This window comes from Annulohypoxylon maeteangense (assembly GCF_022496945.1).
Source record: "Annulohypoxylon maeteangense strain CBS 123835 unplaced genomic scaffold GGS22scaffold_9, whole genome shotgun sequence".
NCBI lineage: Eukaryota > Fungi > Ascomycota > Sordariomycetes > Xylariales > Hypoxylaceae > Annulohypoxylon > Annulohypoxylon maeteangense.
In genome coordinates, this window is record NW_025953256.1 from 179,588 (window position 1) to 202,581 (window position 22,994).

General features: G+C 46.7%; 10 protein-coding genes across 10 annotated transcripts; 3 read left to right on the forward strand and 7 right to left on the reverse strand.

Moving 5' to 3' along the window:
- Positions 1–24: 24 nt before the first annotated feature.
- GGS22DRAFT_144118 (glycosyltransferase family 4 protein) lies at positions 25–2,079 on the forward strand. Its single transcript, XM_047958827.1, has 2 exons — positions 25–908; positions 960–2,079. The coding sequence occupies exons 1-2, from the start codon at positions 424–426 to the stop codon at positions 1,915–1,917; spliced, it is 1,443 nt and encodes a 480-aa protein (XP_047818392.1). The 5' UTR covers positions 25–423; the 3' UTR covers positions 1,918–2,079.
- Positions 2,080–3,870: 1,791 nt separating this feature from the next.
- On the reverse strand, positions 3,871–4,545 carry GGS22DRAFT_188768 (uncharacterized protein; the record flags this gene model as incomplete). The annotated part of the gene is made up of 1 exon (XM_047964755.1): positions 3,871–4,545. One exon carries the CDS (start codon positions 4,543–4,545, stop codon positions 3,871–3,873), a length of 675 nt encoding a protein of 224 aa, XP_047818393.1.
- Positions 4,546–6,751: 2,206 nt separating this feature from the next.
- Positions 6,752–7,660, reverse strand: GGS22DRAFT_188769 (NmrA family protein; the record flags this gene model as incomplete). Its single annotated transcript, XM_047964756.1, has 1 exon — positions 6,752–7,660. The coding sequence occupies one exon, from the start codon at positions 7,658–7,660 to the stop codon at positions 6,752–6,754; it is 909 nt and encodes a 302-aa protein (XP_047818394.1).
- A 900-nt stretch (positions 7,661–8,560) lies between these two features.
- Positions 8,561–10,748, reverse strand: GGS22DRAFT_163801 (cytochrome P450). The gene is made up of 5 exons (XM_047961428.1): positions 10,651–10,748; positions 10,140–10,593; positions 9,529–10,070; positions 8,870–9,474; positions 8,561–8,811 (listed from the first exon to the last, which is right to left on the reverse strand). Exons 2-5 carry the CDS (start codon positions 10,354–10,356, stop codon positions 8,643–8,645), a joined length of 1,533 nt encoding a protein of 510 aa, XP_047818395.1. The 5' UTR covers positions 10,357–10,593; positions 10,651–10,748; the 3' UTR covers positions 8,561–8,642.
- A 316-nt stretch (positions 10,749–11,064) lies between these two features.
- On the reverse strand, positions 11,065–12,701 carry GGS22DRAFT_163805 (S-adenosyl-L-methionine-dependent methyltransferase). Its single transcript, XM_047961429.1, has one exon. It carries the CDS (start codon positions 12,219–12,221, stop codon positions 11,289–11,291), a length of 933 nt encoding a protein of 310 aa, XP_047818396.1. The 5' UTR covers positions 12,222–12,701; the 3' UTR covers positions 11,065–11,288.
- Positions 12,702–13,266: 565 nt separating this feature from the next.
- Positions 13,267–14,937, forward strand: GGS22DRAFT_163806 (uncharacterized protein). Its single transcript, XM_047961430.1, has 2 exons — positions 13,267–14,214; positions 14,270–14,937. The coding sequence occupies exons 1-2, from the start codon at positions 13,766–13,768 to the stop codon at positions 14,871–14,873; spliced, it is 1,053 nt and encodes a 350-aa protein (XP_047818397.1). The 5' UTR covers positions 13,267–13,765; the 3' UTR covers positions 14,874–14,937.
- GGS22DRAFT_163809 (uncharacterized protein) lies at positions 14,938–16,270 on the reverse strand. Its single transcript, XM_047961431.1, has 3 exons — positions 15,764–16,270; positions 15,483–15,699; positions 14,938–15,397 (listed from the first exon to the last, which is right to left on the reverse strand). Exons 1-3 carry the CDS (start codon positions 15,982–15,984, stop codon positions 15,164–15,166), a joined length of 672 nt encoding a protein of 223 aa, XP_047818398.1. The 5' UTR covers positions 15,985–16,270; the 3' UTR covers positions 14,938–15,163.
- Positions 16,255–17,996, reverse strand: GGS22DRAFT_163810 (amidohydrolase). The gene has a single exon (XM_047961432.1). It carries the CDS (start codon positions 17,789–17,791, stop codon positions 16,433–16,435), a length of 1,359 nt encoding a protein of 452 aa, XP_047818399.1. The 5' UTR covers positions 17,792–17,996; the 3' UTR covers positions 16,255–16,432.
- A 941-nt stretch (positions 17,997–18,937) lies between these two features.
- On the reverse strand, positions 18,938–20,343 carry GGS22DRAFT_163811 (NAD(P)-binding protein). The gene is made up of 4 exons (XM_047961433.1): positions 20,124–20,343; positions 20,002–20,054; positions 19,779–19,947; positions 18,938–19,706 (listed from the first exon to the last, which is right to left on the reverse strand). Exons 1-4 carry the CDS (start codon positions 20,165–20,167, stop codon positions 19,055–19,057), a joined length of 918 nt encoding a protein of 305 aa, XP_047818400.1. The 5' UTR covers positions 20,168–20,343; the 3' UTR covers positions 18,938–19,054.
- Positions 20,344–21,274: 931 nt separating this feature from the next.
- GGS22DRAFT_188776 (uncharacterized protein) lies at positions 21,275–21,958 on the forward strand (the record flags this gene model as incomplete). The annotated part of the gene is made up of 1 exon (XM_047964757.1): positions 21,275–21,958. The coding sequence occupies one exon, from the start codon at positions 21,275–21,277 to the stop codon at positions 21,956–21,958; it is 684 nt and encodes a 227-aa protein (XP_047818401.1).
- Between the last annotated feature and the right edge of the window lie 1,036 nt (positions 21,959–22,994).

Here is a 22,994-nt window from a genome sequence, read left to right on the forward strand (position 1 = left end):
AGATATCCGACTATTAACACATTAACATCTTCCAATGCGACAACATGAATTGAGATGTATTGTCCGATTAGATGAAGTCTCTCATTCCTTATAGAGCTTCGTAAAATTAATTTATAGCTTTTGATTGGTTTACGAATACAACGAATGATTTTATTTAATACAATGCCACGAAGTGCTGAGCACTAATGATAAATTCGAAGGTCTCTGGTCGTTCCACTGGATCACGCCTACGCTTAACGCCCATCACGCCCTTATCCGTACTTTAATCTTCTCGCCTTGACCGTTGTCTGCTATCACGGCAACGAAACCATAACGACGACAACCGAGCGCAATTCCATTATTTATAATCCACCGTGGTCGCTTTTTCCCATTTTTGAATATGACTCGAATTTTGCCCGAAACTTGCGCCCCTCATCCGACACGATGCCGCCGCACCGAACATATAACATCGCTATGGTTAGCGACTTCTTCTTTCCCCAGCCAGGTGGGATCGAGAGTCATATCTACCAACTTGCTACGAAGCTAGTCGATCGAGGACATAAGGTCATCGTAATCACCCATGCCTATGATGACCGGAAAGGGATTCGCTACTTGACCAATGGCATCAAGGTCTTCCATGTTCCATTTGCCGTCATCTATCGATCTGCCACCTTTCCGACCGTATTTTCGTTCTTCCCCCTCTTTCGAAATATTATACTTCGCGAACAGATTGAGATTGTTCATGGCCACGCTAGCTTAAGTAGTCTCTGCCAGGAGGCTATGCTACATGCCCGAACGATGGGATTGAGGACTGTCTTCACAGATCACTCGCTATTTGGTTTTGCTGATGCGGCAAGCATCTTGACCAATAAGCTACTGAAATTCACGCTCAGTGACGTAGACCATGTTATATGCGTCAGTAATACATGGTATGTTATGCTACCCCATCCATACGACATCTCATGCTTATGCCTCTAAAGCAAGGAAAACACAGTCCTAAGAGCAGCTTTAGATCCCCTCATGGTCTCCGTAATCCCCAATGCTGTTGTCTCAGAGAACTTCAAGCCTCTTCCTCGTCCGGATCCGAGTAACATGACATATGTGCAGCACCCTCTACCAGCTCATCCCCTCGGACCAAATGACACCTTGACGATCGTGGTTATTAGCCGTCTTTTCTACAATAAGGGAACAGATCTACTCACAGCGGCCATTCCCCGAATTCTCGAAAACCACCCAAACACTCGATTCATCATCGCTGGTTCAGGACCTAAGGCAATTGAACTAGAACAGATGATCGAGCAAAACGTGTTACAAGACAAGATCGAAATGCTTGGGCCGGTGCGACACGAGAACGTGCGCGATGTCATGGTAAAAGGACATATCTACCTACATCCCAGCTTAACAGAAGCCTTCGGAACCGTGATCGTCGAAGCAGCCAGCTGCGGGCTATACGTCGTATGCACGGCGGTAGGCGGTATCCCGGAAGTTCTCCCGTCGCACATGACGGTGTTCGCGAAGCCGGAGGAGGATGACCTGGTAGCAGCGACGGGCAGGGCAATCGCGGCGCTCCGCGCGAATAAGGTCCGCACGGAGAAGTTCCACGAGCAGGTCAAATCCATGTACTCCTGGACCAACGTAGCCAAGCGCACCGAGCGCGTCTATCGCGGCATTTCAGGTGATATCGGCGAGGCCGAGTTCTACGGCTTCGACGTCGGCCACGACCCGCACTGGCACGCCACACGCGGTCGCAACTTCGCACTTATCGATCGCCTGAAGAGATACTACGGCTGCGGTGTCTGGGCTGGGAAATTGTTTTGTCTGTGTGTTATTATCGATTATCTGATCTTCGTGTTTTGCGAGTGGTTCTGGCCGAGGGATCGGATCGATATCGCGAGGGATTGGCCCAGGAAACATTTTGCTGGGGATGATGATGAGTAAGATGATAGATTTGGGTTCAAAGGCGTGTAGCGTTATGGCGAGCCGAATGAATTTATATATATTACATGTTACATTACGTAGAGACGTTTGTATTTCCCTTTTCTGCGTGCTGATACTAACACTATCTTTTAAGTATCGTTTTCAGCCCGGAAGATAAGGGGCAGGTTAACATCTCACGATATCATAATTTCATCTTAATCGGAGTCTGGAGGGTTCTTGAAAATAGCAGGTATCCCGGAACGGCCATTAACCACGGTCCTAATGTGAATCGGATAGAAGCAGTATTAAGAGTCGCCGTAGGACTCCCCACTCCGCTCGTTGTCGATGCCGCCACCGTCTCACTCACCAGCGAATTCGTCCCAGAGACCCTCGCCCATTCCCATCTACATCGTCTCTACTTACCCCCGTCTCATTCCTAACCTTAATATCCACACTCCCGCGCGTAAAGCTATTCTCCAACCCATCGTCCGTCGTATTAGCTCACACCCTCCCCACCCCGCACAACACCACCGTACCGTTCAAGTCGCCGTTAACCCACTCCCCTAGCGCTGCGCTCTGCCGCCATATGTGTGTCGTTGCATCGCGCACCTCCGCGGTGCCGTGCTCGGCGTTAGAGTATTCTATGCGTCTCTGGTGCCGTGTAGTTGACCGTGCCATTCGCGAGCGTGGTCAAGTTCGTTACAACCTATGGAAAATTGGGAATGTGTTGAGGACCCCACTCGTCAAGATCACAGTTATTTCGACGAAGGCGATGTATCGGGCGCTGCTGCTGTCGCTAGCGGGGTAAATAAGGATCATTACTCAGCTTTTACAGCTGCCATATGAGACCTTGGCAGCTGCCGAATCTTTTCACTCGGTCACGTGAGAATTCAACACGCTAATAACCCTCAATAGATACACGATGGATTCTTTTTCTTCCACCACAACTTCTACAATAATCACGATGCTTAAAACACGTATAACAATAACATGAAGAAAGACAGTTGAAGCTTATTCAAGGTAAGTTATTACTTCTATATTTATCTTCCTACTTTTTCCTATGATGAACATTATTCAATGAAATTTATGATGAGTCGTTACACGACTTGGGTGAATATTTTTCAATGCTGATGTATCTGAGGGTGCGTTATCCCGAGTTCAAGCTGCAGTCTACAGATGTGTATCACTTAACTAATACACATTTTCTATAGTCATCTTTACACTTTAGTCACGGCTGGCAACATTGAAAGTATATAAAATCGTGGGTTAGAATGTTTATCACCTGGAGACACAACTACATGCAGTAGGTAGGTAGGGAGTATCCATCATGTCGCGAGATCCATTTGCTTATGTAACCTTTCGCGCTACGTGAATACTCTGTTTTCTCTACAATTTCAATGGTAGAGCTGTTGCACCTGAACACCTTACTTTTCGGTGTTGGCCTTTTGCGACCCATCATTTCAGCCCTAAACTCAGGATAAACGCTACGGGCGATAAGGTCAAGTGTCTCACATCTGGTTAATAGTCTTCGGAAACCTACAACTTTGAGACATGTTTCTCGTGGCAACTCCAAAATGATCAGTATCCAAGACATACTACGATGAAACGAACAATTCAATATAAATGTCTGGCAAATTACTAATACTGGCTACACAAACCTCGCCTCGTATCTCAACAGATAGGACAATATTATTTTTAGCCATAGGACTCTAAAAGGGCCGCTAAGTAACACCATCATGTTCTACAAATTTACGGAGTCACATCTCTCTCTACATCACAAGCCGTCACACAGAACACATCTTCTTGCGTTGCGAAACCAGCTAGTCACTTCATACGCATGGAACATTTCATGCGAGATGAAGTTTCAAGTAGAACTCAAGGGCTAATGGTTTTCAACACGAGTTGAAATTAATATATTTAGCATGTGCCAACCCCTAAAGGGTTGGAGCAACAGCTAATCAGCCAGCCACTTCGTTACACGAACGATACTCGGCCGAAGAAAGGCGTCATATGGAAATTTGACTCGTTCGTCGGGTTCCACGCACCGAGGAGCTGGTCCGGGAACGTATCCGGCGACACAACAGTGCGGAAGAAGTTCATCCTCCATTCCGTCCCCGCTGCCTGACCATCATCGACGTTGAAAAGTCCTAGGGGAATCGTGGCTGACGATACCCACGTCTGCGCCTCCTTGTCTAAGGTCGTCTCCGCTGTTAAGCCATCGACTAGCGGCTGAGTCAGATAGGATGTGTCCAGCGGCGCGCTCGCCGCGCGCACTTTTGATTTGTTGAATATCCACGCCTGGAAGGTAACGTTGTTCGGGCTCACTTCGAATTCCAGGTACGTCTGCGGGTCGTTGGTGCCACGGTACACAAAGCCCTCCATAACCTCATACTGCCAGATCGGGTCGTTAGTCGTCTGGCTGCTGTTGAAGTAGTAATTTGTCTCCTCGAACGCCGTGAAAGTGATATGAATTGAAGTGTCGTCGTAGCAGACGTCAACTTGCGTTTTCGGAAAGCTGGCCTTATCCGGCACCGTCTTGTCGTACGAAACGCTCCCCTTCCCGGCTGAGCACGCTGGCGCTGTCATGGACGGCACGCTAGTGGCGCTTACGGCACCGGCCACGGTAAGCAAAGACCCCAAGAACTTCATTTTGACCTAACGATTTCCCTTTTACGACGAAATGCGACTACCCACGAAAAGAAGGACAATCGAGGAGAAAAGAATGCATCCGTCGGGGAAGTTCAAGATTTAAATACCTACCTTCTCATCGTAGGATGTCACGCGTATTTCGTTCCGAGACACAGGATCACGCCGCGAGAATTGTTGGTGACTAATTTCCCGATATAGACATAAATTAAATCCTTCAAATCTCCAGAACAGGATTGCGCGGCTGTGTAACGTAGCAGCTGTAAACGAATTAGCCTGGCCCGTTCGAATGCGTCCCCTGTATGCTTGGCATCGTATCTCATTACCACGTTCGCGGGAACCTAGAATCTGGCGTGACAACTTAAGCGAGCCGCCGCTACGGGTCCGAGATGGAGTCAGGCCTGTTTTTACCCAACTCCCTATTGCGGAGATGAGACGCAGGATTGCGGGTATTTTATTCTCGTACGAGGTTTCGCTTTTACCTACTTACCTAGTGTAAAGAGATATATGCTTCGCGCCATTAAGTAATTCAAAACGTTTCTTGATGTTGGTTTGGCAAGCCTATCAATTGTAAACAATTTTCGGCTTTTAGACACTGCGTACGTACATGACACCACAGGTTTTACAACGTCACTTGGCTTGTTACGATGTTAGTATTGTTTCCTTCACATTCGTCTCGGAATAATAAAACAATGTTTTCATTCTATTATTTATCTAACTCGAGAATCTTATGACTAGCGAAACGCGCGAGATATGATGCATTTATCGTTGCGCATATACAAGATCGGTGGCAACTTGGTGTGCGCAGGTATCTACCTACCTGATTACTTAGTCAACAAACGTCTGGGAAGCAATCAGAACCCGAGTTTGAACGATTTTAACGTAGAGGACGACTATATTGTTAATTAAGCATTAATAGATTAAATGAACACAAGTTCTCGAGTATTAGAAGTCTGGTCAGTTGAAGGATCCGTAGTTAAGAGACCGACGTGACTGTAGTACGGCTCGTAGGGACCGTGTGAGGTTCCAGGAGACTCATTAGCTTCTAACTCAAAGACTACTAGGATGGAGAGATACATCGTTTCATACGTGCACCATGTTCCCGGTAGGCAAAAATAGTTTAAAGTTTCCCGTGCAGTAATTCCACTGTCCCTTCGCTCGTTGCCGTTGCCTCGTAACAGCGAGTCAAGATAACTTAGTCTATACCAAACACAATCTTCTAGCAAGTAGGTATTATCCAAAGACTGTAAAATATTATTAAGGGAAAAGATGCCTACCTAGTAATGTGTCAAAACTATTGCCATCTAGACTCCTATCTCAGATCTCACCAGAGCTTCGTAAGGGATGAGAAGAGATCAACTTATTAGGAATGAAATGATATAACCACACAACTATTATATCATTTGGGTATATGATCGGTCGTTGGAGTGAAAAGTTTAAAGTCGCGCCTTCTAAATCATGGCATCGTAATCTGCTGACCATTAGGTTAGGTTTCGGTTGAGTGCCTTAAAGAATGAATAGAAACCTAAATTCATACTTCGTATAAAGAAGTCGTCCTTCAGAGTGCAGCAAACTTGGTCATACTACGTACATAGCACCTTGGTATCCTTTATCGAAAGGCTTGTCAAATGATGGGGTTGTGTATTCCTTAACCACCAGGGATTAGTTAGGGAGACAAATGAACCATACCACCACTTCACCCAGTCAGGCGTTAAGTCCACATCTAAAATTCACCCTTTAAGTTCTATTCTAACTCTGGAGCTATATGAAGTCATGAGTGTGATACTTTACTCAAATTCACAGCCCTACCCCTTTTTTGAAAAGGGGTTGTCATGTCACGTGACACCCGTCGTCCCCACCACAATTCTCATCGTGTAATGCTCACGACGCTACCTAGGTACAATACCGTATTATCTGGGCCGACTAACATGGACAGCGAGGTGTAGTAATTAGGTATACACTCATTATGATATTACCTAACGAAAGTCTTAGCCATTGTAGGTATGGTATTGGAACTGGGACAAATTTACTAGACATCGAAAAAGTGGAGCCCGGACGATAGTATCCTCTACTACCCAACGGAGAATAGATACCTTTCATTATGGTAACCATATGGAATCTATGCGCATAGAATTATCCTATCATCAGAAAAATACTAGATAAAAACTCAATAGGTGCCTTAGTATCCTTATATCACTAGTGCAACAAGCTACAACTTCTTAACATTCTTCTTCTCCCTCTCCAGAAACTCCTTGAAACTCGTCAATGGTGTAATCGCCTCTAGTCCCTTCATATCTACATACTCAATCATGTACCTCATAGACTTCTCCAGCTTTACCGGAACGGACGCTTGCTCTTGCACGGCGATTTCCTCATCCGTCATAAACGCCGCCTTAATGGGCCGTCCCATCGCGTCCCCAAGACGATCCATCGCCTCCTGAGCAGTGAGGAACTCGCTCGCGAGTCCGATCTCACGGCCATTAAATTGAGCTGGGTCACGGAAAGCCGCGACGGCGACCTTAGCGATGTCCTCGTGGTCAACCAACCCAAGCTGAGTATCAGCCGTCAGAGCCGATTTCCAGACGCCGTCGTTGACAATGTCGAGGTAATTATCAATATTCGGCTGGAGGAAATTAGCCATGAAGTAAGCTGGGCGCAGCAACGTGTAGGACTCAAGGCCGCCATCCACGACGGCTTGCTCGACGCCTTTCTTGACCCCGAGGAGCGTGTGCAAGAGGCCGGGCTGGAGCCTGTCATCCGTGCCGTACATAGAGACCCCTAGGCTTGTGGTCGAGACGATCTGAGTCACGCCGGCGGCCTTGGCGATGTTCACGATATTCACGGCTTGTTGTCGCTCGCGGTCTAGTTCTTCGATGCATGGCACGAGGTTGAGGAAGAGCTTGTCGCAGCCGGCAATTCCGTCCTTGAGGGCGTCTGTGTTGTCCCAGGTACCCTCGGTGAGGATACCACCGGCAGCTGCTAGTTCAATTGCGCCGGGAGACAGGAGATCCCGCACTAAGGCGTGGACGTTCCAGTGGAGCGCACGAAGCTGTCGAGCTACGGCGCCGCCCTGGTTGCCAGTAGCACCAAGGACAAAAACGGTGGGAGAGGAAGTCATAATGATGAATAATATAAAGCTAACAGGGGGGGGTATCTGAGGTATTTGTGACTTGGAGGCTTTCAAATGTGCGGAGTTGGAGGTAAGAGTCGTAAAACTTGAAATTTGAAATCAGTCAACTTCTTATACGCAACCAGATGGGCTAACCTTGTATATGTACATGTCTAGATATCAATTTGATCAAGCCTAATCTCATATTTGAGCTGTATGCATTGATGCTCTGCGAATGTTGGCACGGATGGCGGCCACAGTAATATTGGGGGCGTACTTCGTAGAGTGGTTGGGCAAACCCATAAGACAGGGATTGGGCGACGTATCTTATTTTTAGGGGAGCGATATGTGGCAAATCCTCCCGCAATACCGCGCAATACACTACACGCGTCTTGCCGAAGATCATGGATCTTAGATACATACCTACCGGTACTTACCAGATAGGTGCCTGGGCGCCTACCTAGTTTACTCGGTGAGGTCAGGTAAGGAGATAGGTAGGTAGGTAGGTACCTACTAGATAGTATGGACTAACACACTCATTTGTAGTGATAAATATTGTCAGAAGGCGGAACCAAAGAACTAGGAAACAAGAACATTGTTATGCCTGGGGCTCCCAACTACTCACGCTATGGGCCCCTTTTGTCCGTTCTGTTCCCAGGACTAGCGGCTAACAGGTCCCTCACGGACTCAATGAGGACTCAGCGGACCTTCACAGGCCGAGTCTCGATCCCGTAGACTCCTAACTACTGGTCTTTCTCTAGACCAGACGTCTGACAAATATGGTGATCACGACGAAGCTAGCAATACTTCCACTCATTTGGCACTCATATAGAGATACTAGAGTACCTAAGGAACCATGTCACAGAAAGATAGATCCGAACAAGACATGGCTGTAGTTCTAAATCGTAGGAATATGTCTACCTAGGTACTTAGTCAAATTTGCGTAGAAGTACAGCAATTCCCTCAACTAAACCACAACTTTCTTACAGTTTTACATTTCACGAATGGAGACAGTAGCGTTCAAGTTGCCCCTGCCCTTGGTTCCAATAGCAAACTGGTCGCTAATACACTCGAAATCCTCGGCTGTTGCGCCCTGGAATTTGAAGTTGTAGCGATAAGCGATCGTGGCGACGATGACGTATAATTCAGCCCACGCTAGACTAGATTTTGGTGTTAGAAGATAGCTCCCTCGGCCATCGTTGAGATATGGAGACTTACTGCATTCCGAGGCAATTCCTCGTCCCTCTTGAGAAAGGGGCGAATGTCTTGTCGACCATCTTTCGAGATTCCGGATCCATCCACCGATCAGGGTTGAATCTCTTGGGGTCTGGATAGAGCGTCTCATCCGTGTGCATCAATATCGTCGTCATCCCAACAGGTGTTCCGATCGGTATCCGCCAATTACCGTAGAAGAGATCCTTGTCGGTGGAAATGCGTGCCATGCGTGTGGCAATCGCCGGGCTTAGTCGCAGGCCTTCCATCAATGTCGACGTTAGATATGGCAGTTGCTCCAGAGTCTTTATTTCTACCTCGCTTGGATCCGCATTGATCGAAGTGAGCTCAGTTCGAAGCTGCTTGAGAATATCGGGATTGTCAAACACGTGAAAGAAGACGAGTCGAAGAACGCTAGCAGTCGTCTCGAATCCTGCACCGGCGACGGTTGATACATCGTCAAATACCCTTTCGACGGACTTCTCAGAGGATGGAAGCTTGGAATCTAGAATACCGTTAACTATAGTACGCTGGTATTCCTGGTCCTTGTCCTGGTCTGAGATAGGTGAAGTTGCGGCCGCCATTAGATTCTTAGTATCTTGCATGGTTTCCTACTCGGTAATAATTAATAACAACAACCAACTGTCGGACATATATAATTTTACCTTTAAATAAAGAAAAAACTCCTTCATATCATCGCCTGCATTTTTTATAATCCAGTCAATCGGTATCGCTTTGAAGATTTTGGTAATCACTGGTATATGCTTAGAGGGCCGCCATATTTGACCGGATCCTTGACTAGCAGTAAGCATTGTTATGTCAAAGTCCTCCCGGTCAAGGCTGTTGTAACTCTTGTTCAATATGAATTCATTAGCAACGTCTCGGGTGATTGCCGTGGCAGCAGCGCCTAGGTTGAAGGTCTCTCCTGAATTGGCGAATTTAGAAATCCGACCGCAAAACTTGAGTAAATGTCTATGGATCAGATCCTGCCGACTGGCAACCTTCGCCTTGGAGAAAAATGGGCCCAGGGGTTGACGGCGACTCTTGTGGAGCTCGTGGTCTACTGTAAACAGAGTTGCACCCTTAGCCCCAAATGCGTCCATAGCCCAACTATACTTATGCCAACGTCCATCTTGGCGGTAGAGCTGTTCGAAAAATGCTGGGTCATTCACATGGAGTTCGTATGGGCTGATCCGGATAATAGGGCCTACTTAATTAGTACATCAAGCTTTTCAAAATGAGTTGAAAAAATACATCAATGAAAGAGAACCCAAACCGTATTCTTTGTGTAACTCCGCGATTTTGAATGTATAATGGCCATTCTGGATAATATCGTAGTATCCTTCGTACCATCTTGTGATCGCTGCTAATTTTGGGCCCGGAAACCGAGCAAGGGGATGTAGGAACAGGCGATAAAGGACAAAACTTGCAAGATATGTGATGACTGCCGCGACTATGTGTCGCAACGTCAGTAAGTTAGCTAAATTCTCCATGAAGAGCTATAGCTTTGGATAGGGTTTCCGATCGCTAATTTGATGAACAGGGCATTTCTGAATCATATATTAAATGTAAAGTAGGGAGGAATGATATCTAGTTCTCGGATAGCTAGAGAGGGAGTTACTTAAAATCGAGATACGGGAACGAAGCTTGAAGATGAAGGACAAAGGACAAAGGAATGAACTCGGTATAAACTTGGAGGTACAGCTAGGGCTTAGCACCGAGAGTGCGGACGTCGGCGTACGTTAGTAAGGGCCGTCTTTTGTGTTACCAACATTATAGATACCTACTAGGATACGTCACCCTGTTGGCGGCTGTTCCGCATTGAAATACCAATGGTGTTGCGGGATGAATATCAGCTGTAGGTTTGATTACATAAATGACCCGCCTAATTGGATGCCTAATTGAAAAGAGACCTCACGGTCGGGTCTTTGGGGAAGAAAGATCTCACGTAATCACTAAAAGGCAGTTAGGGGAGGTGAAAATGTAGATGATTGGCTACCTAATTTTATTCACATGTAATTAGGTAGGTACCGCGCCTCCTTACCTAAGAGCTAAGGTACATAGCTTACATAGGTACCTAGCAATAACCAGTCGGGTACACCAATATGCACGAGATAATCAAAAAAAACAGTTTGTGTAACAAACTAATATTAGACAGCCAAGACGTGTACTACCTAATCCTGTGAGGGGTAAAAGATTATGACTTCTAACAACATTTAGTAGACCAAGTGATCTCGATATAACCGCTACCTTCAACGCATGAACTGTCAGTTAAAAGAGATATCTGCTTACAAATGCTAACCTTTGATTCTTTTTCGGGGCAATTGTTAGGTATCTGGATAAGCTTCAAAGATCGGCTCTCTAATTATATCAACTCATCAGGTAGAAAGCACATTTAGCGTATAGTCTGAAGCGCCGAGGTGGATTATGCCTTCTTCTTAACCATCAATAGTACCGACTGCACATTTCCCGTGATCCGCTCCTTTCCCTTTTCAACGCCTGCTTCGTTTAGGAGGCGCTGAATTTCCCGGCTAATCACTCTCACCACATCCCGTTCGGTCCCAACAGCATCGGGATGCGCTTCGCGCCAACGAGTCACCGGACTCGAAGTTTCAAATCGCTTTTCGAATCCCTCTAGGTCCACAACCTGTGTTTTTAGACCGATGGGGTCAGGGTCGCTATCTGTTCTATTCTTCAACCACTCCTTGCGGATGAAAGTGCTTTGGTCGAACTCCGTAACAGGCTGTTCGAGAGTCCACGGGAGGGGTAGATCGGCGTATAGGTTGTTGGCGAGTATGTTACCTCTCTCTAGGTATGGCCCAAGCTGTTGAGATCTGAAATTGTCCATGGCTTTCTGGATTGCTTCGTGATTTGGCGTAGATGGATGGATATGTGTTGCTGTGATAGTCCAGAGCGCAACAGACCCGCCGGGCTTGAGCACCTGAGCTGCTCGCGGCCAAAATCCAGACATGTCAAACCAATGGGCGGCCGTAGCGGCCGTGATCAAGTCCACGCTGGAATCTGGAATAGGCGGGTCCAAGTTAGACCCAAGCTGCTCTGCGCCAGAGACTTCATAACGGATTGGCTCGGCAGTGGAAGAGACACCTCCAATGGAACGAGCCGCGCTGATCATGCCTTCGGAGGCATCAATGCCGACAACATGGGCAAAGTGCGACGCGAGCCCACGTGTAGCAACTCCGGGACCAGAACCAACATCGAGAACGGTGTCAAGTTTGCCGCCGGTCGAAGTGTGGTTGTCAATGACGAATTGATAGAACTTTGCATTATACCCAAGGCGGGCCTGGGCATACGCAGTACCCTGCTCGTGCTTGTATGCTTTGAAGGTTTTCTCTGACATGTCGATAGATGAGCAGCTGGGAATTGTCGAATAGAGTCTGTAAATGAGCACTTCCACCTAATATGTTACCTGAAGGCTGGTTTAAATAAGATTAGGCCAGTGAAACATACGGAAGCGGAGGATTTGTATATCCTCCGTCGGTGAATTCGACCCACCAATGTTTGCGGCTGTGGTACGGGAATGCTGGTGATACGATATCCAGTTGGGCTTTCTCTGGAATATTCACATCAGGAATACACTACCCCTGCTATGCGTGCTGACGAGATATATGAGGGGGTTCATGTTTCAGAAAGCATAGGTACCTGGTTCGATTCTTATCAGACCTAATGTTTTCTTCTGTTATGCTTCATCGGGAGCGGTGGTCGCTCATGGAAGGTGTCATATTGCATCATATCTGATTTTCGTACCATTCGGATTGGTAGCTTGTCAAAAAGGGGTTAACTCAAAGCGATTCTCGCGTTTTCATTAACTGGGTTCCGGATTAGTCATCATGAAAGTTTATTACCTCTGAGCTCAACCCCTAAATTGAGAGTGCTTACGTAAACATTGAGTACACATTAATATTACACATGCACGTGTATACCCAGGTCCTAAATACCCACGAAATATTTAAAAAGGTGTCAAGGGATATTAGCGACAATACTTTTGAGAGTTGTGTCAATAAATTCAGAATGTTGAAATATTGTTAAAGCAGAGGAATGCGAAGATGAGGACTAGAATTTTAAACTGAGCCATGTCCCTAACCTAGTGCGTGATTAGATAAGCAATTATTTCACACTGTATTAGATCTGCCTAGTAGGCTAAAATCGAGACCTGGTAATCAGTGATTTGTCTGCTAAATTCTAGCAGATATCCGCTAAACTCCAGATCGTTTAGCGAGCTTAGCCATTGAAGAAACAAAAAAACTATACAGTGCGAAGGCATTTCAACTCACAGCTCGGAAGCCGGATTTGATCGGAGTTCAGCCCGGAGTTGAATCCGGAGTTCGTACCTATGATTGTGCGCTTGCCTGTCACCGCAATAGGCGCTGGCGCTCTGCGGGGAACCCAACCACCAACATCTACAGGCTTCAATATTTAGGTATCCTTCTTTCCTGTTGGATCACGGTATCTTGAATCGCTCGGAAAAGATCAATCAGACCTGAGACTACTATGCGCTCGCGACAAGGGCTTGTAGGGTTTTGGTCGAATCCATGAATATTCTATTCAATTAATAGGTAAATAAGTGCCTCCATGGCCCTTCTTCTCTTATATCGAAGAGGGACCATAGAGCCTCTGGAGCTATTCAGCACCAGGAAATCCAATGAGCGCTATTGTCGCATTAGGTTCTAATCATCTAGCATTCTCATGTTGGTCCTTTCTGCATACATAGCACGTTGATGTGCCCTTCTGATCAATAGCCTTCCAATAACACTGAATACTTCTATCCAACTAACACCAACAGTTTCTTGGCACCTATCCTCGTTTGATCACTACCTATTAAACTTTCAAGAGTTGGGCAATTTCTAGTTATCCTACTAAGTATATCACCATCTCAGCAGAACAATGTACGATTCAACGCTCTATCCAAAATATTCCTTGGACGCTTCAATCGCGGAATTCTTCTTACAGACGTCTGCAACCCGTGAAGAATGTGATGTTAAGGCCAGAGAGCTTGTCGGAGGGGAAGTTGTCCCTATTCCCGTGCAAGGCATCTGCAGCTACTCGGTTTACGCTGGACCTACAAGCGAATTCGTTGTCCAGTTCCGCCTCAAGTCTTTGATGCTAAAAATGGAGACTGTTGCTCTGGCGCGAGAAATATACGGCTCCCTAGTCCCGGATACTTCTTTCCACGGATACCTAGGGGAGGGTGGCAAAGAAACCCTTGCCGTCTATGTTATGAATCGTATACGGGATATGAGCTATCTAGACTTCATTCTTGAAAATGGCTCCGCCCCCGAAAATTCGGAAGAGAACTTCGTTTGGCGAAAAACGCTGATGTCGGACGTAGCGCGGTATTTTTCCCTCTATCTTTTCTTTATACACCAAATGAACGAGCTAATCTATTAGGTTTTTCGCCATCTCCTGGAAAGCCCCCCAACACGTCGATTTGGAGTGCCGCGAGAATTTACGCCAAAGATACACCAATGATCTAGATCTGTTACTCCACCATCTGCCACCTCGCTTTCACCAGATCATACAAAAGTGCCTTGACTCAATGGAGGCAATTGTCTCTCTGCCAATGGTTCTGGTCCACCATTCTTTCAATAGCGATGACATCATAATCGACCGAACATCTTGTCGCCTAGTTGGTGTTGTTGACTGGGCAGAAGCTGAGATATGCCCATTCGGCCAGAATCTTAAATGCATACAAGGTCTCACGGGGGCACTTCATCTCAAAAATGGATGGAGGCGATACGAAGATTACGAGTCTTTGCAGGACACCTTTTGGAGCATATTTCAAGAGGAAGTTGGAGGTTTATCCGCAGAAACCATGGAGACTATTAAGACAGCCAGGATCATGGGCTTACTCCGGACTCGTGGCTTTACGGCGCGACTTGCAAACATGCCGCCGGCCACTCCGATCGGTGACGATGAGAGGGGTCGTTACAACATGCTATCACTGGATGGATTCCTTATCAATCCGGCTACAAGGTTTGAAGACCTTAATTGACGGAGGTTACATCGGAGATTAGAACAGAAGTGGAAGGTATCGTTAGGAAGTTGATGATAGAAGTTTTTATGGTTTCAAAGTCAGTTAAAACGTCATATTATTATTAAAATGAATAAGTCTACCTAGGTAGAGACCCAGGAAGTCTCCTATGCAGGTATCCAGCCATCCCCCCAGAAAATCGTCAATCTAAAACCAGTGCTACCCAGACCCGAAAGCAGAAAGTAACCATTAACCTAAGCAAGACCTCATTACCCACCCCCCGAAGCATACCTACCTATCCTCAATGTTGTTTACATCTTGAGTAGTTCCTCAGCCTCAATAATCCTATTCTTGTGACCCTCGACCACGATCGTTAGCATGGCTCTAGCCAGATGATCAAGCTCAATGAAACCAGACGTGTTGGCCGTGAGTAAATTCATCAGGCCGGCATGCCTTTTCGTTATGGCACCAGGCCGCACGGCCCAGACCTCAAATTTATTCTGGTTGGCGTCTGCAAGGTCACACAAGCCCTTCTCGACTTGTCCCTATATTAAGATCGAGATTAGGTAAGCACGTGATAATTATTTGGAAATGCGTCTATGAATAGATCGCATGCAGCTCGGAACTTACCTTGATTCTCCTTGTGTCTGCGAACACTCTCATATTCTTCTTCTCATCCCACTCGGCCCATTTCCCACTACAGAACAAGAAGCGGAACTTTTGAGGGTCTGGCAGCTGTGGCGCTAACTGCTCGATGAAGGCTTTCGCCGCGGCGAGAGTGTAATCCACCGAAATCTTTCTAGCCGTTTCTACATCTGGAAATTGATACGCACGACCCCCGAGAGTCCTGTGTAAAGTGTAAGTTACGAAAATTTAGATTAATCAATTCTATGTTAGCACCGATGGCTTACCAAATACAAGCTTCGGCCCCCGCGAGCTTTGCTAGAAGCTCAGGTGGATAAGTGGAGAAGTCTTGGTGTTCGACGACGGTGATTTTAGGGCTCTTGGCGAGATCTTCGGGGAGCGGCTTGCGGGTTAGGGCGAAAACGTGGGTGATCCTCTCATCGGCAATCGCCTGCCGGATTACTTCACTCCCAACATATCCCGTAGATCCCGTGACGATGACTTTCATTTTGAAGTTATTGTTATTTCGAATGAAGATGAGAATTGTGATTTATTGTTGGGGTTTTGTCGTCTCTTGGAGAAACGGAAATATCAGCCCTTATATGTGCACGGTTAACAATATCGTCAAATCAAAGCATTGCCACCTATTAGGCACACCATCCGCCTGCATATGCTACGTCAACTGTACCAAATTGGCAATATGCTTCAAGTATACAGAGCCTCAGAACCGGGAAAACACCGAAGGCGACGATGAGACTCATTCGGAGAGTCTACCTAATTCTCGGAGTCTTACTCGGGTTAAGTTAAATTATCCCTTCCGCTAACAATCCTCTGCAAACAGGGTTATTAAATACAGGCTCGGACTCAGCAGCTGAGCTTACCTAAGCACACACAATGTGACCTATAATACAATTAACCGATTCTCACCTGTTCCTTTTATTCATCTAACGAGCTGTTTAAACCCCGTTACCATCACGCTTATAAACCACCCCATCCTTCATCACAAAGCTGACCTTCCGAAGCGCACTAAGGTCCTCAGTCGGATCACCAGCAAGCGCAATAATATCAGCTGAGCATCCCACGTCCAAAACCCCAAACCTACGCCCACTCAGATCCCCACCACATGCCTCCCACCCACGCAGCGTAGCCGCCTGCAAGACATCAAGCACTGGAATCCCAGCCTTCACCATCAACTCCAGCTCCAGCACATTCTCCCCATGCGCAAACGCCCCCGTGTCTCCCCCCGCCGCAATCCTAATCCCGCGCTCAAACGCAGCCCTCGCATGACCCAGCACCGCCAACATCCTCTCCTCGCCCAGAAACCCCCGCAGAACAGCCAGCGTCGGCACGAAAATCGTGTCGTTCTCTTTCATCGCGACCAGCGCCTCTTCACTAGGCACGTACCCGTGCTCCACAGTCGTAACCCCCGCCTTCGCCGCCATCACCACCGCCACCGGGTCCCCCGCGTGCGCGGCGATAGGAGCGCCCTCGCGCTTCGCCTCCACGACCATCTCGTTCATCTCCTCTTGCGTGAATAGCACCACGTTCGGGTTCCGCTGCGAGTTCAGCATGTCCTCTGACGGCGGCGCGCAGCAGATCTGTTTTCCGCCCGGCCAAGCCGGTTGCGGGAACCGCAGCACGCGCTTGCGGTAGTCCGCGTAGAACTTAACGATGTCGGCGCCGGCGCCTAGACGTCTGCGCACCGCGGCGCGAACGCCCTCTACGCCGTCGGCTGGGTCCGAGAGACGCGGGGCTGTGGCGCCGATCCCCGGAAGGCTGTTTTCTAGACGGCTTTCGTAGCCGCCGCTTGAGGCGATGCATTCGGTTGCGACGAGCAGCCGGGGGCCCGGGATGATGCCGCGGTTGATGGTGTCTCTGAACGCGACGTCGGCGTCGCGGAGACCCTCGGTGCCGAGGTCGCGGTACGTGGTGTAGCCTGCCATCAGCGCGGCCTTGACGTGGTTCGTGGCCCGCACGATGCGCTCGACGAAGCTTTCGTCCCGCATTTGGTTTAGTGGGGAGACTTCGGAGTATGGGTGTAGGAACACGTGGGTGTGGGCGTCGACTAGGCCCGGGAGGACGGTGAGATTGCGGAGGTCGATTGTGGTAGGGTGGGATGCTACGTCATCTTGGTGAGATGGGGGTGTTTGTGCTAATTTTGTGATTAGGCCGGTGCTTGTGTCGATTGTGAGGGATATGTTTTTGAGGAAACGTTTCTGCTTCGAGTTGAAGAGTGAAGAGGTAAGGATCGTGATCTCCTTGCTTGTACTTTGTGACGTGGTTTCATTTTGCACTGCGGAGTTTACTCTCGCCATCTTATGATACGCAGATTGCGGGCGGGGGTGAGTTGCAAATGATTCACTTAGGGACTACCTAGTAGCACCTATGAACGTCAACTCCGTCGAAAGGAGAGAGACAATTACAGGTATGGTTGTACAGTAAAGTCTAAGGTACAATACTCAGGGGTAAGAAACAAATGAGAAGGGGTGAGTAGAAGGTTAAGTTTCCTGGAACCTGAAGAAATCTGGACTTGTCCTTTTTTTTTACCCCTCACGGGCACCACGGTTCAAGGCGCACCTTCTATTACACAGCATTTCGGGTGTCGACCTTAAGGAGAAAAGCAAATGATAAGTACCTAGCAAGAAATTCAGCAGTCGCAATATCCACTCCAGGACTTCTACGGATATTTCATTTCATCATATATATCATACAACTTACAGTTTCATTTTTTCGTTAAGGAATCACGAATGTTAGGTCTAATACTGATACTACAGGGATGATTTCTATATTGAATAGGGGTGAATTTTCTAGTTACGATGGTGTCATCAGGCGTTCAACGCCATTCTCTAGGTACTTACAAGGTAGTTCGAGTTGAACATTACGTCTCTACTCTGTGCATCGGGCAGTTTCCAGGCACCAACTTTCGTCGGGTCGGATAAGGGGCCGAACATTTGACCGTGGTACTGGTGTGCACCGTTCGGGGGGGTGACTTAGCGCAGCCACAGGCGCTGTATACCTCTTCGTTGATATAGCACATCGTGTCGGTATTTATATTGACTTTTGTAAGTTATTCGTAATATAGGTAGGTATTGTGTTTTGAAATGGAGCTTTTGCTATGATGCTTGATTTAGTTGAAAATATGGCAGATTATCTCCCCTATATATATTCAAAATCCCACTGATAGAAAAGTATAGCATAGAAGTATGGTGTTGTAAAAGGGGCTGCATATTTTCTGATTTCTCTAAGGGGTTGTGTTGCAAAGAAAGGACTGGTTCTTGGAACATGATAGGAAACGTACGCAACAGATGCCTTTGTCATCAATGCGAAAAGAGTATTCCAAAGCTGCAGTGTAATTTACCACTCAAAGCGATGAAACCTACTGTATCGCATAACAAAGTACCTATTTTAGTCAAAATGTTTCAACATCACATCGAGTAGTTAGCCGAAGAACTACCCAGGTTAGGCAACACACCGAATCAGTGTAATCAATTCCAGAACGTTCCAACGCCGACTCTACCTACAGTACACGGTAACCCACGATGCCCATCCTTCCATAGCCGAAGCCGTGAGTTGGAAGCTTACTGTAATTTCTTCTGCACTTGCTGCTGTTGCTGCTGATCCAGCAACTTCACAATCTCCGGCATCCGGAACGTCCGCCAAGAAACCGCATCAATCACCCACTCACCAATACACGTCCCCAACCACGCCAAATCCGCCAATCCACCATACCAGAACCAATCCGGGCGGCCGAACCAGCGCCTCAGGAACGCGGGCCTTTCGGGGCGCAGCGAGTCCGCGACCAGTCTCCGGGCGAACTGCTCGGTCGGGACAGTAGAGTTATTTTGGCTGAACACGAGCCGCCACTCGAAGATGTCCTTGACGGACTGGTACAAGCTGTTCTCGGGGAGCTCGCGGTGCCCTTGGCTGGCGGTGTTGCTCTTCACGGTGCCTGTCATCGAACACATGACGCGCACGTCGAAGGGTGCGAGCTCCATGCGTAACGTCCGCGAGTACCCCGCAACAGCGGCCTTGCTGGCACAGTACACGGAGCCGAAGACGTAAGGAGTTAGCGATGAGAGAGATGAGATGTTGATGATTAGACCCTTGGCAGCTATGAGATGATCGATGAAGGCTTGCACCATGGCCATGATCGAGAAGACGTTCGTCTCGAATGTTTGACGGACGTCTGGGAGTGAGATGTCTGTTGCCGGGTGGGTGTGTGTCCGACCGCTGCGATCTCGATAAGCACGATTGAAAAAAAAGGTGCAGTGAACCAAGTGAACGCAAATCATGGATACTCACGCGTTGTTGACGAGAATGTCTAACTTTCCGCCTGTGAGCTTCGTAACCTCCTCGTGGCACTGTTTGATGCTCTCAGCATCAGTGACGTCTAGCGCAAGGGCGCTCATGCCCATTTCAGCGAGGTCAACCAGAACCTCAGGTCTGCGCGCCGTGGCGATGACATGAAGACCTATAATCGCGTCAACTTCATGATGTTACGTTATGTAAAACTAGTATTGCTTACCTTGACGGTGATACTCTACGCATATTCCATGTCCAATACCACCGGGTGTACAACTAAATTCGCGTTAGTGGACTGCGCGATGAAATTTCCGCGGGACCAAATCACTAAATTAAGGCACTCACCCTGTAACTAGCACTGTCTTCTGGCCTGGCTTAGGTCCCGCCATTGTATGAACTGCGCTGCGACGAATGTCAATTGAGTTATTTGACTTTGCAATTGTCGTATCGACGACTAGGTACTATCAAATATCAGAGAACCCCACGTTGTCCTCTCGCACAAAAATTGCAGGATGGTTGGAATGCTAATCTGGGAACATTGACAGGATCTTTCAGAGGATTGTTCCGACCCAAGGTGCCGAGGTTCAGATAAATTACTACTTTAGGCAATTTTAGGTGATTCGATACATTTTGGGTTAGGGCGGAATTCCAAATTGGGAAAGGCCGACTTTTCTACTTCCGAACTTTATTTCATGGTGCATTTATCCAAGGAGAAGTATCTACGGCAAATCTAGAAATGTCAATTTATTGCGATAGGCGATTACTTGGTACCTTTCGTACCTATGGACAAAGGTTGGGTAGTAAATTGTCAAGGCCACTTGTGAAAACTACAACTAGTCACCTAGGTAAGTAATTACAATAAGTACTACCTACCTGGTAGGTAGGAAAGAGAACCATCCATCTCAGGACCACCTATTAGGTACCGATTTCAACCCTCAAAATAATTGCTCAGCACACTGTTCAGTACAACACACGCCCACCAATCCCCCGATATCCCCACTTTTCAGCCCTACAGCCCTACAACATCCCACGTCGTGACAATTGACACCCAATCACTAGGACCTAAGACATGATTCAGCTACACTTACCGGATACCTGTAGTGCCTATATTCCTTTTTGTTTTAGATTATGGATTTCGCTTATCTCCTTTACCATATACCGTCCTGAAAAAATGTTAAGTAATTAGTAAAGAAAATAAGGCGATTGATTAGGAAGAAGGCCTAGGCACTTCGTAATCAACCCAGTATTAAGCCCCAGAGTGTTGCAGAGTACCCGAAAAAGGTCGTTGAGACCATGTGTCACTACAGTTTCGCTATTCAGAAACAGGGAATTTATATGTCTTCACTGTGTTAAGAAACAATCTTATTTATTCTTCCGCATCATCCGCTATTAAATATCATCAATAATCCGGCTTATTCTTTCTACAGCTCGCTATCTCTAACGAGTGCCTCACGGATAAAACTAAATAAGCTCATTATCTATTCAGTACACTCAAGATGGCGACGGCTAACACTCCACAGCTAATAGTCTCACCGTTCACTCCATCGCAAATTGCCCTACCCCAGTCTGTCAGCGGTCAGCGGTTAATATCATTTTTGGATCCTCATGTTTCCGCACCAAATACCAGTGGCCATAGACTCGAGGAAATACTCTCATGGGATAATGACCGACTTAGTAATGAGAGAGGTTATACGTGCTGGTTATTCCCAGTGGCGTTTGGATCAGACCTGCTCGACCAGCAGACAATTATTTACATTCGTAGTCAAAATGCAATACTAAGGAACTTCAGAGCATCGTTTACCCGAATGATGTTCTTCTACGGGTTTGATGTTTCTTGGGATCAAAAAGACGAGTCTCGGCTTGTAATCAGTTATGCACAAGACAACAGAGACGCCTTCAAACGGTGGCTAAAAGATGCAGACCACAACCACTCGCGAATCGCGCGAATGCTTATAAGCCTTCGTGTATTCTGTCTGGAGCAAGAGGCACTTACAGCTTACGAATCATTTCTTACCATTAATGGAAACTTCGGAAGCCCCGTTTCGAATGCTTCATTGCAATTGTGGACACACTCCGTAAATGATTCTTTGTTTGGTATTTCTCAGGGCCTTTTGAATTATCAGCCGCAATTCTTTGTAAGACGAGTGAGTGAAACCAATGATACCCAGCAGCCTACCTAGGTAGGTAGCTAGGTAATTAGGTAATTTCTATAAAAAAAACCTACCCTTGGTAAAGGTAGAAGAACTCAGATTCACTCGTAAATGTCTCCAGATTCAGAGTATGCGGTTAGTTTTATGAGATTCTTAAGTTCGTTCACCTGCTCTTAATACTATTATTTAGTTTTAAAATATAGAAAATATATCATATCGTTAGCGAACAAATTCTTATTGAGTGCGTGGGTTAAAGCTCCTTATAAACTTCGATTTAATAATGGTCCCACAGTTAAAGTTTAGTGAATAACCGTTATGAATTAGGGAGTTCACCCAGTGTTATTTTGTTTGAAAGGGTACTGCTGTAGCCCATGAATAGGTAAATGCACACAGCCTTTACTCTTTTAGAGCCTTCTATGTTCATACAGGGGGGTGAGTGGAACATTCGATAGTGAAAAGGAAATGATCTTCCCTAAAACTACTAGGTACCTATATTGATTTTCCTTAGAAACGGTTAGAATAGACTAGATGAAGTAAAGATATTCGGGGGTAGCTTACTAAAGCGCTGCGGGCGGGGTACGAAAAATTTAAGATCTACGTCTCGTGGAGTAGTCCGGCGCAACTTGAATAATGCTATAATAAAAAGCCAGTTCAAATCCGAACAAGCTTTCAAAATTTCCCCGTTATAATGAATCTAAACTTGAAAATATGAGACAAGTGTTGATCCTTGCCGATAAAATGACAACCTATAGGTACCTATCCATGAGTCACATTTGAAATACTTGGTCATTGTTAGGATAGAGGACCTGGTGGCTAAACCGATAATTTACAGTCAACACTACCTAACTACTCACCCTTTGTGGTCGACTGAGGGAATATCAAATGCTTATCGTATGGATTCATTTTGAAGTTAAAGATCAAAGTCCAGGCAGATTTAAGTATCTTTTCAATTAAAGGACGCCCCTTTCTCCCATATTGTCATCCTGAATGTTACTCTTATTGACCTCACGCTCGAAAGGGGCCTCATTTAAATCATTCCATGCTTGATATTCTGGTCCACTTACTA

What these genes read in the sequence shown, in the direction of transcription:
- GGS22DRAFT_144118 (XM_047958827.1), top strand. Translation starts at nt 424, where the DNA reads ATGCCGCCGCACCGAACATATAACATCGCTATGGTTAGCGACTTCTTC. An exon ending in ATATGCGTCAGTAATACATG is followed by an intron (nt 909 to 959) that starts GTATGTTATGCT and finishes ATGCCTCTAAAG; the next exon opens with CAAGGAAAACACAGTCCTAA.
- GGS22DRAFT_163801 (XM_047961428.1), bottom strand. Translation starts at nt 10,356, where the DNA reads ATGGAGAATTTAGCTAACTTACTGACGTTGCGACACATAGTCGCGGCA. An exon ending in AGTTTTTTCTTTATTTAAAG is followed by an intron (nt 9,475 to 9,528) that starts GTAAAATTATAT and finishes ATTACCGAGTAG; the next exon opens with GAAACCATGCAAGATACTAA. An exon ending in AGGAATTGCCTCGGAATGCA is followed by an intron (nt 8,812 to 8,869) that starts GTAAGTCTCCAT and finishes ACCAAAATCTAG; the next exon opens with TCTAGCGTGGGCTGAATTAT.
- GGS22DRAFT_163805 (XM_047961429.1), bottom strand. Translation starts at nt 12,221, where the DNA reads ATGTCAGAGAAAACCTTCAAAGCATACAAGCACGAGCAGGGTACTGCG.
- GGS22DRAFT_163806 (XM_047961430.1), top strand. Translation starts at nt 13,766, where the DNA reads ATGTACGATTCAACGCTCTATCCAAAATATTCCTTGGACGCTTCAATC. An exon ending in CTGATGTCGGACGTAGCGCG is followed by an intron (nt 14,215 to 14,269) that starts GTATTTTTCCCT and finishes CTAATCTATTAG; the next exon opens with GTTTTTCGCCATCTCCTGGA.
- GGS22DRAFT_163809 (XM_047961431.1), bottom strand. Translation starts at nt 15,984, where the DNA reads ATGAAAGTCATCGTCACGGGATCTACGGGATATGTTGGGAGTGAAGTA. An exon ending in GGGGCCGAAGCTTGTATTTG is followed by an intron (nt 15,700 to 15,763) that starts GTAAGCCATCGG and finishes CACTTTACACAG; the next exon opens with GACTCTCGGGGGTCGTGCGT. An exon ending in CAGACACAAGGAGAATCAAG is followed by an intron (nt 15,398 to 15,482) that starts GTAAGTTCCGAG and finishes ATCTTAATATAG; the next exon opens with GGACAAGTCGAGAAGGGCTT.
- GGS22DRAFT_163810 (XM_047961432.1), bottom strand. Translation starts at nt 17,791, where the DNA reads ATGGCGAGAGTAAACTCCGCAGTGCAAAATGAAACCACGTCACAAAGT.
- GGS22DRAFT_163811 (XM_047961433.1), bottom strand. Translation starts at nt 20,167, where the DNA reads ATGGCGGGACCTAAGCCAGGCCAGAAGACAGTGCTAGTTACAGG. An exon ending in AAGACAGTGCTAGTTACAGG is followed by an intron (nt 20,055 to 20,123) that starts GTGAGTGCCTTA and finishes ACGCGAATTTAG; the next exon opens with TTGTACACCCGGTGGTATTG. An exon ending in GACATTCTCGTCAACAACGC is followed by an intron (nt 19,707 to 19,778) that starts GTGAGTATCCAT and finishes TCGAGATCGCAG; the next exon opens with CGGTCGGACACACACCCACC.